The sequence below is a fragment of the Macadamia integrifolia genome, chromosome 12 (genome assembly GCF_013358625.1).
Source record: "Macadamia integrifolia cultivar HAES 741 chromosome 12, SCU_Mint_v3, whole genome shotgun sequence".
Lineage (NCBI taxonomy): Eukaryota > Viridiplantae > Streptophyta > Magnoliopsida > Proteales > Proteaceae > Macadamia > Macadamia integrifolia.
In genome coordinates this window covers 12,297,203-12,315,759 of record NC_056568.1, presented here as the reverse complement: position 1 = coordinate 12,315,759, position 18,557 = coordinate 12,297,203, and the positions used below count along the sequence as shown (strand labels likewise).

The 18,557-nt window shown below is 36.3% G+C and overlaps 2 protein-coding genes and 1 pseudogene across 2 annotated transcripts; all 3 read left to right on the top strand.

Annotated features, from left to right (window-relative positions):
• The first annotated feature begins 3,341 nt into the window (after nt 1-3,341).
• Nucleotides 3,342-4,302, top strand: LOC122058485 (annotated as a pseudogene).
• A 3,812-nt stretch (nt 4,303-8,114) lies between these two features.
• Nucleotides 8,115-9,078, top strand: LOC122058437 (protein P21-like). The gene has a single exon (XM_042621120.1). The coding sequence runs from the start codon at nt 8,278-8,280 to the stop codon at nt 9,058-9,060; it is 783 nt and encodes a 260-aa protein (XP_042477054.1). The 5' UTR covers nt 8,115-8,277; the 3' UTR covers nt 9,061-9,078.
• An 8,082-nt stretch (nt 9,079-17,160) lies between these two features.
• On the top strand, nt 17,161-18,359 carry LOC122058265. Its single transcript, XM_042620874.1, has 2 exons — nt 17,161-17,502; nt 17,804-18,359. Exon 2 carries the CDS (start codon nt 17,910-17,912, stop codon nt 18,342-18,344), a length of 435 nt encoding a protein of 144 aa, XP_042476808.1. The 5' UTR covers nt 17,161-17,502; nt 17,804-17,909; the 3' UTR covers nt 18,345-18,359.
• Nucleotides 18,360-18,557: the final 198 nt, after the last annotated feature.

Sequence of the window (18,557 nt, the reverse complement as noted above, 5' to 3'; positions counted from 1 at the left end):
TAAAAGAAATATCTTTTGGTGGGTGGAGGGAAACCACCCCTATTCTTAAATGTCCAAAATAATTTATAACAATTTATCAGTTCATTCACAAAAGAAATGGAGATTTCAGAAAGCGATCTTAAGAAAAGGTAGACGTTTGAGTCAAAAGGGAAGTTTCAATGAAGCTTCACTTGTTAGCATCATGTGATATTGCTTAAGAGATTTTGGATGTTTTTCCTTTTATGAATTGTTTGGATTACAAAGGTGCCAGTTTGCATAACCAAAACCATATCTTTATTCAATTGTTGTTTACTAGATATTAAAAAACTCAAGAATTTCTTATGGAAAAGAAGAAATTGTTGTTTTGTTTTGGGAGAAAATTTTCGTTCAGTGGCTGAATGATGGAACGTTCTAGATGTGGCCTCGATCATTCTTCATCTCTCTCCCCACATCCCTTATTCTACGTTGTCGATAAGTCATGGTGAATGGTTGGCCTTAAAGAAACTTAATCCTTTGTTTTATATAGAGTTTGTTTTGTTATCAGCTGAAGATGTGGCCAAACATCTAGAGTTGAAGGAAGGATAATTTCTAGTAATTAAATTTCGGTGACGACTTGACCATGACATGATACATGATTGATAAGTGTAGAAAAAATACACAAAATTGTTGTTTTTCTGTGGCCCATTTGTAGTTTCCCCAATTGCTGCAACTATTGAAAGTAGAAATAAATAAATAAATAAAGAAGAACCAAGATTTCAGATGAGGAAATTCAATTAAAAAATGATCTATATAAATTTTAAAGAATGAGGGGTAAAGAGATTGATCGATAAAGATCTCTCGTTTTTATTATAAGATCATGCAATGTGATGGAGGATTTAATGATGATGAGCTTCAACCAATGCACCTTAAAAGGACATTCCGTTTTAAGGAGGAAGAAGCATGTAAGCTTCGTGTATTTGTGATACCTAATGCCCTTAAATTGGCACTCATTCAACCTATGCACCCATGATAGATGTATGGATGTGTTGTCTCGTAGAAAACGGCACAGAGGAGTGCACCAGTGAGGTGTGACAAAACGATATCATACATTCGAGCGTAACAATATAATTTCAGGCATATCTATATATATATATATATATATATTGGGAGAGTTTTCTGTCTGGGAATGCGACTTTTGCATCAACACGAAGCCAATGGGATCACATTAGCCAGAAGCATCAACAAGGGAGGGATATGGGCCTTTTGGGTGGGGTGATCATTTCTGAGTCTAAGGGTAGGTGCCACACCCCTAGACAAAGTCCTTTGATTTTCTCAATTTTTTATTAACATGAATAGATGTTTTTGCTTGGAAATTGGCAATTTGTTAGGTTTTGTGCTGTTGAAGTGTTGAGGCAGTGTGAAAAAGGGGGGGGGGGGAATTGCGGCAAATGTGAGGGAGTCAGCCATATAAAGTACTCCCAAATTTGATTAGGTCTCATAAAATAAAAAATTTCTTAAAACAAAACGTAGTAAAATTAGAGAGGCCAACTAGTTTAATGCAATTGATTGGTGGATCTAAGCTAAATGGTAGACCACTAAGTCCTATTACCATTGCTAAAAATTTGTGAAAACAAACATCATCAGCATAGCGAGAAATTTTCTATGTTGGAAGGTTGATGGTACACTCTTATCAAGAGTGATTAACTTACCAAGAAAGACTATTGATAGTAAAATCCAACCATAGCATAAATGGGCCAGGGAATACCCTAAATGGGTAAAACTTGATGGCCTATCGTATGACCTGCCCACCACATTAATTATGTATAGGGGTTTTTTCATTCTTTTTCCCTACTACTCTATTTTTCAAACCTTTCTACAAAATATTTGACATTATCAAGAGCTTCTTAGTGATAATTAGGGAAGTTAGAATGATTTGATTTTAATTCATGAGTAGATGATGATATGGACATATTCATGCCCAGTTATTGTTGACCAATTTTATATATGAATTATAGTTAGGCTACGGCAGCCATTGGAAATCTTTCTAGATACTAGCATGTTGGAACCTTACCCCCATTGTGACTTTACATAGGTATATCCAATGTTTTGTAGACTTTATCCGACATTTTCCTCCAACTCTAAAAGATGAACCCGCAAATAAGTTTCCTACCAAAAAAACAATGCAAAGAAATTTATGGTCAATGTTATTGCCATGTCATTTTCTCTCATCAAGCCTTATTTAGTAGCTTAAGGGTGTTAATTTGGCCCAATCAACCCAAGTCCGTCTTGAATCTAGACAAGGTCTACGCTGAGCTTTACATTCCATAGGACAGGCTTGGGCTAGGGTTTTCAGGCTTGAGGTTGGGATAGTGGTGGAGAGACCAAGGTGTGGTGGTGGGCTAACGGGACTGCACATGGGGGTGGGGGGCGTAGATTGAGGAGAGGGTGGTGGCATGGGTTGCAGGCTTGCAATAGGGGTGGGGGAGTTGTCATGTACAAGAGAGGTGGGAGTGGTCATGCAAGGATACGGAGGGTGTGGGCTGGGGATTTGTAGACCAAGGGGGGAGCTGGTGGCAGGGGAGTATGGTGGGGTGGGGTGGGGTTTGCATGGGTGGTGTTGGTGAGTTTGGTGATGGTGGTGGTGAGATAGAGTGAGAGTGGGTTTGAGAGGGGTAGCCTTGTCAATAAAACATTTTTGGAACAAAACTTGTAAAGGAACCCCCAAATATCACTTTTAAAACTTGATGCACTCCAAATTAGGGGTGCAAGTTTGGCCTTGATTGCCCGAACCGCCTTTGGCTTGCCTTGATCCTGAACAAGTGCCACCTCAAAAATTTTGGCCTTAAGGGCAGGCAGTCAGGGTCAGGGCCGGTAAAGGTTGATATCTTTCACCCACCTAGCCCACTTAAATCTAGCCCTGATTTTGACCCGACATGGCCCTCGCCATCAAATGCGCATCAAGAGAATTGGCACACTCGCACACTTGGGAGGATCTAGTTGCCTCCACCTTTCCTATATGAGCATGTGTTGACCTTTTATTTCAAAAACCAAACATTTTTTTTATTATTCTTCTGAGCGTCTTTGGCCAATGGCCAACCTATTGGGCATTTGTAGAATCAATGGACACCTACTTTTATTCACATCCACCCATTCATACAAGGTTCAATTCCACAACCTCCTCCATTAGATGTTGATTCTTCAAATCGAAACTGCCACCTTTAGACTAAGCTAGCTGTTCTCAAAACCAAATACATTAGTTACGTACCCCCAACCAATGGCTGCTTTTTATTCAAATTCAGGTCATAATCAAGTCAAAAGAAATAAACAACAAAGAAAAAAAATTAAAAGTCAACAAACTCAACCACCGCCCGTGTTGCCCAACAAATTAAACACGGCACTCCACTCTAAAGGCCAGAAGCTCATTGATTTTTGGAGAACTATAAACAAAACCCAAAACCTCTTTTAAACTATTACTTGTGAAATGGGCATCCCGTCTAACCTTCCCACCTTCTTCTTCTTCTTCCTCTTCTCTAGCATCCCCTTCTGGGTCTCCCAGGCAACTAACTTTGAGGTTACAAACCAATGCTACTACACAGTTTGGGCTGCTTCTACTCCAAGTGGTGGAAAGCAACTCAAACCAGGCGAAACCCGGAACATCATCAACATGACCACTACTGGCACAAGCGGTCGGATCTGGGGCCGAACCAATTGCTCATTCAATGCTTCCGGCGATGGAAGTTACGAGACCGGCGACTGTAATAACCAGTTAAGAGTGCACAAACTACGGTGCTACACCTGTCACCCTTGCCGAATTCTCACTGAATCAATACAATAACTTGGATTACTACGACCTCTCTCTTGTAGACGGATTTAACATCCCAATGGAGATTGGCCCAAACATCAGCAATTGCCAAGCAGGACCCCCGGAGGTTGTAACCACCCGTGCACCGTCTTTAAGACTGATCTTTACTGTTGTAAATCTAGTACTAATTGCTCCACATACTGTTGTAACCACCCGTGCCCAGATGCTTTTAGTTATGCTTTTGATGATCCATCTACATTCACCTGCCCTACTGGTTCTGACTGTAGGGTCGTCTTTTGCCCTTCACTCTCTTCTCCATCCCCTGTTTCTCCTCCTACTTATGATGCTTCTTTTCCTCACGTGTGTGTGTGTGGGGATGATCAATGTACAACATTAGGGCTTCTCTGCTGGAGGTCATCATATAGATAGATTTTCAAATTCTTTTCCAAACCCGATAATTGTTTTTGCAAATGATTCCCACAAATCTTGTCCATTGTAGCGTCCATTAAAATACTGTTTGGGTCCCAATAAATTGGCAACGAATATTCAGCAGAACGGGAAAATGTGCGTTCCAGAATCACAAGGATTCAATGAAATCACAAGGATTCAATGAATATTATGGAATAAAACTGACTTCTAATTAGGAAAGAGATCTTTCCAGTGCCTTAAAAAGATCCAAGGGCTTTACAACAAATCATAATAGAAGAAGAAGAAGATGAGAATCATCCATTAAAATTACTCAAAGACCACTATCTATTACAATCAATCTCGGCAAAACAAGAGTCTTATAAATGAAAACTAAGAAACCATGACGAAACATGGGCCATGATGGTCTTTAAAACAATCATAACAAAGCTTTGCCTGTCATTGTCTTTGCTAATATACTTGAAAAGACATGGCAAAATAAGGCAATGTAATACGAATCTATCTAAGAAAAGACTGATCTTCTAAGGAAACATAAAGACAAAGAAAAAATGGTTAATCTCCTAAGGAAGGATAAAGACGAAGACAAAAACTAGTCTACTTGAAAAGGAAAAGACCTGAAGCGTAACATCCACATACAAATAGAGGGAGAAAGTGATGAGGTTCCCTCACAGTAAGGGTTACAAGGATCTGCAAATCGGGAATATTAATCCAATTTTCACAAATAAAAAAAGGGAATATAAATCCAATATATAGATAAATAAAAGAAAATTACATGACAACCCACATTTGGATTTTATTTTACAAACTACCCATCTAAAGATTCAGTTAACAATAATACAAAAATCAAGTTTATGTTTACAAAACTACCCACTCAATACAACAACAACAAACTTAACCTTAACCCAACTTAATAGAGTCAACTACATAGATCCAAAAGAAACAAAACAGACAAAGTTGAAAAAGAAAAGGGGGACGAGGAAGAAGAGTTAGGAAAATGAGAGATGGGAATACAAAGATAAGAGTAGGAAGATGAGAATAAGAGGAAATAATCACAACACAACAAGTTAGGAAGATCTCAGCTAAATGGGGTTCACTACATGGATCCTATCCACTCAATGTTTCAATTAACAAAAATACCCAAAATTAGGTTTGGCTTTACAAAATTACCGACACAAACTTAGGGGTGAAACATGGGTTGGTTTCTTAAAAACCTAACCCAACCTTAGGTCTCCAAAATTCAACCCAGGCCCAACCAGTGTTATCAATTCGGCCGAACCGAATTTTTCCGAATTCTATCAAAAATTCTGACCGAATCCGAATTTAAAATAAAATTCGGTAAAATTTGTGATTTTTTCAAAAGTGAATATAAAACGTGAATAATTCGGACCGAATCCGAATTAAACCAAATTATTCGGTCCAATTAAACAATATTTTAATAAAAAAACCAAAAAAAAACAAAAAAAAAAAAAAACCCAATAAGCTTTTTTGACCGCTTTTTTGACCGAATCCTTAAATTAATCAACCGAATTATTCCGAATAATTCTTCGCCCGAATAATTCCCGAATCCGAATTTGCTAACTATGGGCCCAACCCAACCCTATTGGGTTCATGTTCAGGTCCAACCCTGCCGGGTTCATACCAACCCTAATTGCCCCTATCAGGGCTGGGTTGGGTCGAGCTAGGCTGGGTTAGGTTGACCTGGCTTATGCAATGGTTATATTAACCTTAACTAACCCGTGTTATCCATTCATATCCTATACATTAAAAAATTATAGAAAAATGAAATACCAATATGAGCCTTAAATTCTAATATAAAAATTCAAGGTTAAATTTCAAGCCTGGTCACGTCGGGTTGGGCCAAGCTGGGTTAGGTTGACCCTAACTTGTGCAATGGTTAGATTAACCTTGATTGACCTGTTTTATCCATTCATATCCTATACATTAAAAAATTATAGAAAAATGAAATACCAATAGGAGCCCTAAATTCTAATATAAAAATTCAGGGTTAAATTTTTGGCCTGTTTGGGTAGGGCTGAGGCGTCAACCCAAGCCCGACCCAACCCTGACCAAGCCTTGTTCGGGTTTAGGGCGGGATCAGGTTGTCAGTGTTAAACTTTCACCCCTAACTCAAAGTTTCAATTAACAAAAAATACCAAAATCAAGTGTATGTTTACAAAATTAGCCACTCAATACAATAACAACATATTCAGCCTTATCCCAACTTAATAGAGTCGGTTACATAGATCCAAAAGAAACAAAACAGACAAAGTCGAAAAAGAAAAAGGGGGGTAAAGAAGAGTTGGGAAAATGAGAGATGGGAATAGAAAGAAAAGAGTAGGAAGATGAGAATAAGAAGAAATAATCACAATCCAACAAGTTAGGAAGTATCTCAGCTAAATGGGGTCCCCTAAGTGGATCCTACCCACTCAATGTTTCAGTTAACAAAAATATTTGGGTTTACAAAATTACCCACTCAAACTTAGAGGTGAAACAAGGCCAGGTTGAGCTGGGCTAGGTTAGGTTAGGTTGACCCTAACTTATGCAATGGTTATATTAACCTTGATTGACCTGTATTATTCATATTCTATATATTAAAAAATTATAGAAAAATGAAATACCAATAGAAGTCCTAAATTCTAATATAAAAATTTAGGGTTAAATTTCAGACCTGGTTGGGTCGAGTTGGGCCAGGCTGGGTTGGGTTGATCCTGGCTTATGCAATGGTTAGATTAACCTTGATTGACCTGTTTTATCCATTCATATCCTATACATTAAAAAATTATAGAAAAATGAAATACTAATAGGAGCCTTAAATTCTAATATAAAAATTCAGGGTTAAATTTTGGCCGGGTTGAGGCCTCAACCCAAGCCCGACCCAACCCTGACCCAGGGTTAGGTTTTTCAACCCTAACCCACCCTTAGGTAAAAAAACTTGGCTCAAGCCCTATTCGGATCCAGGGCAAGATCGGGTTGTTAGAGCCAAACTTTCACCCTTTATTCAAAATTTCAGTTAACAAAAATACCAAGCCTGATTTTGAGTATTTTTGTTAACTAAAACTTTAAGTATGTAATTTTATAAGGAGAAACCCAAAAGTGATTAATAGGTAGTTTTATAAAGAAAAACTCAAAAGTGATTAATCATGTAAGGTTTTAAAAAATAAAAAAAAATAAAAAAATTTCCCAACCACAAAATCAAAGGGTAGAGAGATCCCCACCCCACAACCCGAGTGGACCTGAACAAATAAGGGAAACTCAATTCAAGAAAAAAAAAAAAAAAAAGGAATGTGGTAACCTGCTTCCTCTTATTCATAGTCATCTAGTCAAGTTAAGTCAAATGAAAAGAAAAAAAAAAATACCCCATGTTAGCCAACAAAACATGCAACTCTAAAGGCTGCTGTTTGGGGCTGCAATCCCTGATGATTGAGATAAATTCTAGAAAAGTATTTGAAAATATTAAAGGTATTTATGAAAAAGGAAAGAAAAATTATTCTGTTTTATTACTTACCATTGATGAATAAAGTAGAAATCAGAACCCAATCTTTACGCATGTGAATGTTTGTAAACATCTCTGATCCGTAAATATGGCATCTATTTTTTCTCTCCTCATTTAATAGATACCATATCCATGGATCAGGAATGTTCACGTTCATTCACATACGTGAAAATTCACCGCTCTCCATTTATCTCTTGCTCGTGAGATTGGCATGGCATCTAACCTTCCCACCTTCTACTTCACCTTCTCCATCATTGTCTACTGCGTCTCCCAGGCGAAACTCAATTCAAGAAAAAAACACAAATAGGAATGTGGTAACCTGCTTCCTCTTATTCAAAGTCATCTAGTCAAGTGTCAAATGAAAAAAAGAGTTAAAATCAATGGAGTTTAACCACCCATCCCCATGTTAGCCAACACAACACGCAACTCTAAAGGCTGCTGTTTGGGGCTGCAAAGAAAAATCTAGAAAGGTATTTAAACATACTAAAACCGAAGAACATATTTATGAAAAACAGAAAAGATAAGTTATTCCATTTTATTACCTACCATTGATAAATAAAGTAGAAACCAGAACCCCCATTTATCTCTTACTCGTGAGATGGGCATGGCATCTAACCTTCCCACCTTCTACTTCCTCTTCTCCATCATTGTCTACTGCGTCTCCCAGGCAACCAAGTTTGAGATCACAAACCAATGCTCCTACACAGTTTGGGCTGCTTCAGTTTGGACTGTATCTATTCCAGGTGGGGGGAAGCAACTCAAACCAGGCGAAACATGGGTCATCAACGTGACCAATAGCACAAGTGGTCGGATATGGGGCCGAACAAACTGTACATTCGATGCATCCGGCAATGGAAGTTGCGAGACCGGCGGCTGTAATAATAAGTTCGATTGCAAAGAAGATAAAGCTGTCTCACCTGTAACCCTTACCGAATTCTCAGTGAATGGACTCAGTAACTTGGATTTCTACGACCTTTCTCTTCTTCATGGATTTAATATCCCAATGGAGATTAGCCCAAAAAATGTCAGCTGCCGAGCAGTTAAGTGCGCCGCCGACATTGAAGGCGAATGTCCAGTGGAGTTACGCACCACCGGAGGTTGTAATCACCCGTGTACCGTATTCAAGACTGATCTTTTCTGTTGTTCTACAGGGAATTGCACAGCCACTTACTTATCGGACTTCTTCAAGACTAAGTGCCCAGATGCTTATAGTTTTGCTTTGGATGCTAACAGTACAACATTCACCTGCCCCTCTGGTTCTAACTATAGGGTTCTGTTTTGCCCATTAGTATCGTCTCCATCCCCTGTTTCTCCTCCTCCTCCTCCCGATGCTTCTTTGCCTCACATGTGTATAAGGATGATTAATGTACAATATTATTAGGGTTTCTCTTGTGATTTCCAGATTTTGCACCCAAAAAGAAAAAAAAAAGTATATTCCCATATTCACTTCCAGATCTGAATCATAAAAGGCTAATTTTTCAGGAATTTTAGATCAAGTTGCTGATAAACTCTGGTTTTCGGCCAGTGCCAACTCTTTGATATATTTCTTGTTGAAAATATCCTTGATCCCATTGATACTGAGTGTATCCAAATAATTCAATCGCGGTAGTTGCTACACCATATGACATAGTTCCAGCCACAACAGAGGGAAAATGTAGAATTGACAAGTTACCAGGGGAAGAAGTATCAGCATGATAGGGACACCCTAACCAAACCTAACCTTCTTTTCATCTTTATAATATGTATTGAGACAATCTAATTATATAATACAATAATAACAACTCAACCTTATCCTATGTATTGAGACAATCTAATTATATAATACAACAACAACATCAACTCAACCTTACCTAACAAAATGGGTCGACTATATGGATCCACCCAAAACAAAAATAAATAAAAAAAGTATAGAAAAATAAAAGGAGAGGAACCCTACAGCACAACTTAGACAATCTAATGATCTAGCATACTGATTATAGGCTAGGTTACTTCTCTGTTTTCCTTATATATTGCATTAATTTTATCAATGCAACAGCAGAAATAGTCATTACACTAAACATATGTTAATTAAAGTGATTAAGAAGAGAGGCTCCATCCATCAATTCTTTTTCCATTCCTCTTTCCCTAAACACCACCTCGTATGCATCATAATCTGAGCAAATGATCCATGTTGCATCAGGTTGGAGACGATAACATTATTAGCAATAAAACTTTTCAAACATTAGGTGGAAACATAGATGATAGGGATACTGATGAAAATTTAAACTACTAGTGATATTATATCATATGATACATGAACGATTTGCGCTGCAGCAGATGTTACAAAAAATGAAAACAAGAAAATATTCATACAAATTATAAGGAAAAAGGCTGAATATACTACCAGCATATAAAATGTTTCAACCTTATCAAGTAAGTCTGGGTTGATAGAAAGTGAGTCAATTTAAGTTCAAGGCTAGCCATATCATCTAGCCTTCCAATAATTGCTTCCACTTTTAGTTTACAACTCCCTCCACAACCATACATATTCTAATACCAAAATTTCTCTCCATTCAAGCTTGCTCCATTCATTTTTTTTTCACAATGCACCCACTGGACTTGATTTCAGCACTCCAACCAGAACCAACTACATAGATTTCTGTTAGTCTTATTTATGCAAGTTACAAGTCAGAAACAATCATAATATTGATATCACATTTGGTGGGGTTTTAGGCCCAAATATAAGGTTAAATATTAGATATTTGGGAAAGTACAAATGTAGTTCAATTTTCTAAGTCTTAAGGAGCTTTTACATGCTTGTAGAAAGTCTAGTGTTACGTGCATACAAGATAAAGGAGACAAAATAAGGACATACAAGAGATAAAATAGGGGGAGAGAGATAATTGCTAATAATAACACAATTAAAGAAATATAATAGATAAAATAGGATAAAGATAAGATAGGATTGGCTTTACAGACGAAACTATGGCGTCCAGCTTGATTTGGAGGTAGCCCGCCTCAACTCAACATTGCCTTTTTTTCTAGTCTACTTTCTATTACATACTATTCCTATTATATAGGATAAGATAATTAGTTACAATTTACAATCCACTATCTCCACGTTATCCTTAAAGCCACTCTCCACTACTCCACCCTATAACTTTTCCTACAACTTCTCCCTTAACTAATAGTATTAACTCTGGTAACTTCCTCCTACAGCTTCTCCCTTATCACAATAGTAATAACTCCCGTAACTTCCCTATGAAGCATGTATCATCTAGTTTCTAATTTCTAGGATGTCTTAAGTTGATTTAAGAAGTATTTTCAGGAGCTTCTACTTTTAAAGAGAAGCTTTTTCATTAAGGAGACTCAAGTTTTGAGTCCTCTAGTAACTAGGAAGTTTCTATTTTTTCTGAAGCATGTGTCAATATTCCATTTAAAGTATGTAATCCTTATATTTTTGGTCAATTAATCGAATGGCTTTATGGAATAATGGAGAAGGAAATGGGTCGTCATTTGAAGATTTGATGGCAAACTTTATATCTGTTTATGGTAAATAGATCTTTTAAATAGATCTTTCTCTTTTTCTTTTTCCTGAAGATTACTTTCACAGGCACTGTTCACAAACACATAACAACATCTAGGCACCGTTTGACAACGTTTCTTCTGTTTCTGTGTCTACAAACAGCAAAAATGAATTTTTATGTTCTTGGGAACAGAAACAGATTTTTGAGTGTTTGATAAACCTGTTTTTTGGATCAATTTGTGCACACATTGTTGTTTGATAACATGCTCCTCACTTTTGAGCATCAAAAGTTCCATTACTTTCAAGCTTGAGAAGAGTCACGCTTCTCACTTTTGGGCTTTTTTATCTGGCACAAATCCATAATTTGTTGCATTCACTTGTTTCTAGAAACGACGAAACAAGTTATCATCACAACCTTTTCTTGTAACATAAATTTTCATAAATTCCTATTTATGTTTCTAAAAACAAGTGGAACGAAATAAGATTATCAAACACTTGTTATCCTGTTTCTCCGTTTCTAAGAACAAGAAAATGTAAGAACACGTTTTTAGGAACATTGTCAAACACTGCCCTAGTTTTGCATTCTTCCACTAGACCCCATTCAATGATAATATTTTCCCCATCACCTTTCGTTGTTGTTCAACCATGGAAATCTAAGTCAATCGGCTGTCCTAGATCACATATTAAACGATAATGGGCCATCCAAATTTGGAAATGTAGACTTCAAATATATATGTTTTTTTTTCTTTTTTGGTTCGGCTAGTAATGAACCATGTTGGTTCAATTTAAGTTGTGTTTAGTTTCTTAGGAGACAAGTATTAGTTGTTAGAATTTTTTCTCATTGTTTCTATATATTTTCTGTTATTAAAAATTTGTGTATGAGAGAAGAATCGATTGGGAGGTTTCCTATTTGAAACCTTCCAATTGCTAAACTGTATTCACTCGCCCATTATCACTATAAATACAAGGCAAGGCTCTCCTCGTATAGCTACAATTTTAATTAATCAAAGGCATATCATTGAATAAAATAACAAGACAACATGATGAATTACATGGTCAAACCTAAATGCAAACTAAAAGCAAATATAGATCACTAACCTAAAAGGTTGGTACTAAATGATAAATGATAATGATCTAAAAAAAAGAAAAATTATTCCATTGATCGTACTTCATGTAATGTTAGAGTGTTCAATACATCACATAGTAGGGCTTAGAATTACTAGTGATTCATAAGTTCCAAATTCTCTTAGAAAACACAGCTCTTGAACAAATTTACGATCCACAAAGAAAGAGAAACGACAACACTAACAACTATTCACAGGGAGAAAAGAAATATCATCTACAAAAAGAAGAGAGAGAATCTCTTTCCTCATTACTCTCCCATCTACCTATTTATAATTGTTACAATATAAAGTCTCATAAATTCAGGAAGTTACTTGTAAAAACACAACCCTAAAACGATATAGAAAATAATGAAAAACTAAGAATAAATAACGTATGCAAATTTATGAGGTTCAGCAAGATTGCCAAAGTTCTCGGTAAGAAGAGATCCCTGCTTTACTGCAAATGGAGAATAGGATTACAATGCTCGTCCTCACACTTATTTCAGATTCCTTGCAAAGAAAGAGAACCTCGCTACAAATATGTAGCAAAAAAACCTAATAACAAAAAGTGCAAAATCGCATCCATAAATGGGTTCCAGATAAAAAATTCAAGCAGGATTGCCGTTCTTCGGGGGCCTTGCATCAGCACTCCATGGATTAAATTGTGACGGAATACAAGACATCGTACCCCATCAACTATGTCATTAATTCAAGGAATTCAATTATTAATTAATTTAAAGAACTATAATGTAATGGCTTCAAGGAATTAAATCCTTAATTAATTCAAGAAATTACAACATCATGAATTCAAAAAATAAATTCTTAATTAATTCAAGGAATTACAACGTCATGAATTCCAAAATAAATTATTTATTAATTCAAAGAGTTACACTGTAATGAATTAAAATATTAAATCCTTAATTGATTCAATGAATTAAAATTTTAATTAATTTTGTCTCCCTCAAGTATCGTTTTTCTTGTTGCAAGTCAAAAGGTGGGATCCCAATGGGTAAGGATTCAAATCCTCTTTAGTGCCACTGTAGGTCCAACATGCTTCCAAGAGCTAATAGCACCGAAGGGTGCACGCCCATGTGTTGAGATGCATGCACGGATCCTCCCAGCTATTAAATGCACGCGGAACCTGTAGTGACACTAGAGTAGATCCAGTTCTATTGGGTAATTCACCTAGGCCTTTCAATAGGTGTTTGCCATTATTTTTTCAAATAATGATACTTATGGATGGATATAATACTTAAACCCAAAGAATTAAAAATAAGGCTCTCCACTTTAAAATATCACATTGTACTATTGTAGGCCTCTGGGTATAGAAATAATTATTGTCACCACCCTAGTCTATAAAAACATTTTATATAGAGAATTTGAACTATCGATTGGACATAAGAAATGGTTTCAAAATATTTTATTTAATAAAGTATTAATATTATAAAAAATGTGCACCATATATGGATTTCTTCTAATCAATGACAATAATCATAACCTTATCCCAACTAAATCATGTCGGCTACATGGATTTGATATGGAAAAAAAAAAAAAAAGAATCACAAAAGAGAGGTTAAAATGAAGAAAATTTGAGATTAGCAAGGAAGGTAATGCAGTTGAAAACGACACTTCATGGGAACATCCCCTATAAGGGGTTGGCAACATGTGTTCTTGTCCTCCACATTTCTTCTAATCATGTATAGATAATATTTCTCTTTATAATATACTTCCTAAGGGAAGTGGATCTCTTGTTGAGTGTCTCTTTTGTTCATAGCTAAGAATTATAATTCCAACACATTGGTCTACTATTGGTACACCAAAATTTATAATGCCTAATTGCGACGGTAGTGACTTTTCAGTCTAGGGACTAATCTACTAATGTGGATATTGTATCTAACACAATAGACATTAGTCTATTTAAGATTCATACACGACATTATTCTGTGTACATACAATATGTACACTCACACTTGTATCCCAGGAATCAGTATTCCTAAAGTACACAATTTGATGACCAGATGAGCAGAATGCTCAATTCCACCAATAGCAGTGAACAATTTTAAGTAATAACGTAATAACTTATGAACAACCAAAAGCCATTAATATCATACAAATTAATTGTATTTAGCTATCAAATTAGATTTTGACGAACACCAGTTCCAACATTAAGAACTACTACAAAATTGAACACATTGAGCAAGGTCTCTTTTAAGCTTTATAACATGACCTAGAATGTGGGATCTTTTGCATAAAATTTCATCCAAAATATTTGAACATTAAGTGAATTTTCACTCTTTGACCCGTTGGTGCTCAAAATTGGATGATGTGGTCAAACAAATAAAACAAATAAAACGAGAGAACAATCCTTGGGTTTTTATTATCTTTTAGGTAGTTTAAATAATGCTACAAATGTCAAAAGATGGATCTATACAATATTTGAGGTCTAGGGGTAGTTTTAGAACATTTGGAATACAAACAAGCCAAAAATATTTGGGGAAGATAAAAGCTGATAGCTGCTATGAAAACTCATATTTATTGTTATCAAAAACTTATTGGGAGGGATAGGTATGCTACCGGTATGCGATAAGTTGACAAACAACACCAATAGGGGTGCCAAATGAGGTATCATACAGGAGAGGTAGGGGTCATTTCAAGAGAAAGAAAGAGATAGAGTGGGTGATAGCTTACCATATACTGGCAGCATACCTAACCTTTTCCCAAACTTTAATATAAAATTCAGTTGGGCTAACATCGTCATCCTTCCATTTGACGCAGACGCGCAACTAATGTGTAAATCTGATGAAGTACCTTGTCAGTATAGATTATAGACCAAAAAACATTTTACCTAAATTATATTTTGTTTTTTCTAACAATTTTATTTTAACATTTATTATAGGAGAAAGTTTTCCTACACTATTGGATCCTACACCATCCCCTATTGGACGAAGTCTGTAATACCTTTGTAGGAGACCAAATCAGGTCCTCATACAAAAACCATTCTCTTAAGAGATTGATCCATATAAATAGAATCCACCACAATCATCTGTATGGATCAGACCATATAAAAACCTGATCCTCACTCTCTTGTTGTGTGATACCCTCTTTTATCCATCCAAAACTACAATATGGAGATTCTCCTTCAGTGTGACTGGCTATGTTTGATAGCCAAGATTTTCTTTTCTCGAGTACCAAACCTAACCTTAGAAAACTCGATCATTATTATATTTGGCAAGTTTAGGTATACTCACCTATTAAGACTCTATCCTGATTTAAGAATTCCCACCAAAGTTCCTTCCAACACATTGAAAGAGGATTTGCATGTGTCCACTTCACCACCTTATTGCAACTTTCCCTCTCTACCCTTACCCATATCCCACCTTCTATCTTTAATAATCTTTTCCCATATACCAATCATTCTATTTTCAGGTGGAATGGAGGAAGATATTCACGTGGCCTTTGTCTTTCTAAATTTCGTTCACTCTCACAATTGTTCTTACTAGTTTCCCACCTCTCCTATGATTCCTTCCAAGGGACCAATAATGCTGTTTGAGGTGGATCTATTTCCACATGGTTTTTTTCACAATACACTGTTATTTTCACCTACTCATATTATACATGTCCCTATATAAAATAAGGAAGAGGGATAGGTATGCCCTTGCATGTTTTATGTTATCGAACAACAATAATGGGGCATGAGATGAGGCATCATACAAGAAGGTTAGATACATGCCGTTAATATGCACTACACACTTAGGGAAGATATATACATGTGGAAAGAGGGCTATGCACACTATACATGTGGGGTGAGCTAACGAGTAGCTCCAATGGAGTGGAAGAGACACAACATCTTACCAGAGAGAGAGGCAATGAAATCATTTCAAAGGAGGAAAGAGAGATAGATGAAGATAGTGATAGCTTACGGTACACCGGCGGTGCCAACCTTTCCCTTTCATGATGACATGAGTAAATTTTCAACTGTCAAAAGTTTAACTAGGTAAATTCTATGTCCCTACAGTAGTACCCAATAATGTTGATTGAGACAATAAATGAAAGGGTAGATGAGAATTGGAGAAATAGCTCACCCTCTCTAACCACCACTTTGACAAATCATGAATTAGTTCACAGCTAGAACACAACCAGTAGTGGTCAGCTTCTCATGGGTGGCTGGTTCGTTAAAAAACCGGACCGGATATATCAATAAACTTAGTTCAGTTTTAGTTTTAGTGTCTAACCAGTTGAACCAGATAGATTGGATGAAGTCTCTGTCATGTCTTAAGGTCAAACCTTGCTGGTTGAACCTGTGAATCAGATCAGTTTCTTTCGAAATGGATAAATTCAGCTGGTTTTATGATTAAGCAGACGAGCCATTTAGTCTGGCCGGATGGTCTGATAAGTTTAGAGTTTAAACCTGATTCAATTACAGAGCCAGCCAGGCTGATTAGTCTGATTGAAGATAGATTGTTAAGTGAATTAATCTCTCTATAATCACCCATTGTTCAAGACTTCACGATCTATCCATAATCCATACTATAATCAAAGATAAGAATAAAACTTCTTGCACTGATCTTGTCAATTTGGAATCTGGATTCTGGAAGATTGGAACATCTAAAGCTTTCTGGGTTTATGAATTGAGGAACAATAATGATTAAGGATTGGCAAGAGGGTAGTGGGTTGATCATGATTGTACTTTATTCCAAAAAATTTCAACCCTTTACTCGGATAAGGTGTTTTATCTTTTTCAAATTTCCAGGGCGTTGAAAGTCAAACAAAAACAACAATTTTTTCTAATCAGACACGAAACACCCATGTGCTTAAGTTTCCAATACAACTTTAAGAATCTTGTTTGGAAAAATAATTGATTTGATTAATCAAGTTTTGTTGCTTCAGAAAATATGATTTGGTGAAATGAGAATAGAATTGCCAGAAAGAATGCCAACATAGCTTCCTTTCGCTTTACGCCATTAACTGTAACTGATTTGATTCCCTTTACGCGTCTTAAGCTTAGCAGCTTGTGGAAAAAAAGGGGTAGTTGTCAGATACTCGGATTAGGGTTTGTACCTTACAAGACTTTTCAGTCTCAGAGCATCAAGAGGGGGAGAAGAGAGATAAAAATGAAAGATTTCGGAGAAAAGCAACGATCCTTAAGTGGGTATTTTATGTTGGGACTTCGCTTTCAGGGCTTCAATTGATACCCTTCTGCTTTGGGTTTTGATTGGTAAGAAGGGTTTAAAGTTGAAATATTCCTTATTTTTCGTTTCTCTGAAATCTTAGGTGACAATTATTTTGTCTTTATAATTATATATGGGATTATCGAAACTGAAATGAAGGATTTAGGTGATTTTTTTTTATGGGTTTTTGGTTGATTTTGTTTCTGATGAAGTTTGCCCAAAGTCCCTTTTTCGATTTCGTGGAAGCCTCAGGATTTGTTGGTTGCTCAATATGCCGTTTGATTTTGGAGAAATTGATGAAAAATTTTAAGGATTTGGGTTGTTCCTTGTGATGAATTTTTGTCTCAGATTGGATAGAGGAGTATCGACTGGAAGATTCATGTTTGATCATTGAAAAACGGCATAAGTTGGGATTTGCAGAGCTACTAGGTTCTTTGAGGATCTGGTGTTGAAAATGGAGAATCATGATGTTCCCAGTGATGATTTGTCCGTAGTTTTCATTGGAGAGGTGAAAATAGATGAAGAGGAGGAAGAATTCAGGAGCTGTTGTGCGGAGGAGGAGGAATTTAGGGACATGGAGGAAACTAAAAATGAAGGGCAAAAGGACGATTTTGACGAATTTACTGTGAAGATGTTCTTCAAAGGCATATCCATTTCTGGTGCTGGAGAATCGAGTTCTGGTTTTTCCGGAATTGGGGTGGTTATCGAAAAATCACACGGGGCTCCTGTTATTCAGGTGCAGAAAAAGCTAGATTTCTATGTTGAGGAATCAGTGGCTGAGTATTTGGCTTTGATGGATGGTCTAGTGGAGGCTTTGCAGAGTAATGCTCAGCGTATCTATGCATTTACTGATTCCAAGATTGTTTATGATCAGGCATGTATTTGTTAATTTTATTTCTATATTTATTTTTTTTTCTAATAATTTTTCATTTGATCTGCATTAGGTCGATGGACAATAATATAGTTTCATTTGTGGGCTTTTTATAGATCCTTTTTTTTGGAACCTTATGTGCTTTCACTTCTTAATGATGAATACTCAAGAACAGTGTTTATTTGGGTAGCAGTTTTGCTGGATTCATTCGGAGGACTCTTTTTTTTTTTT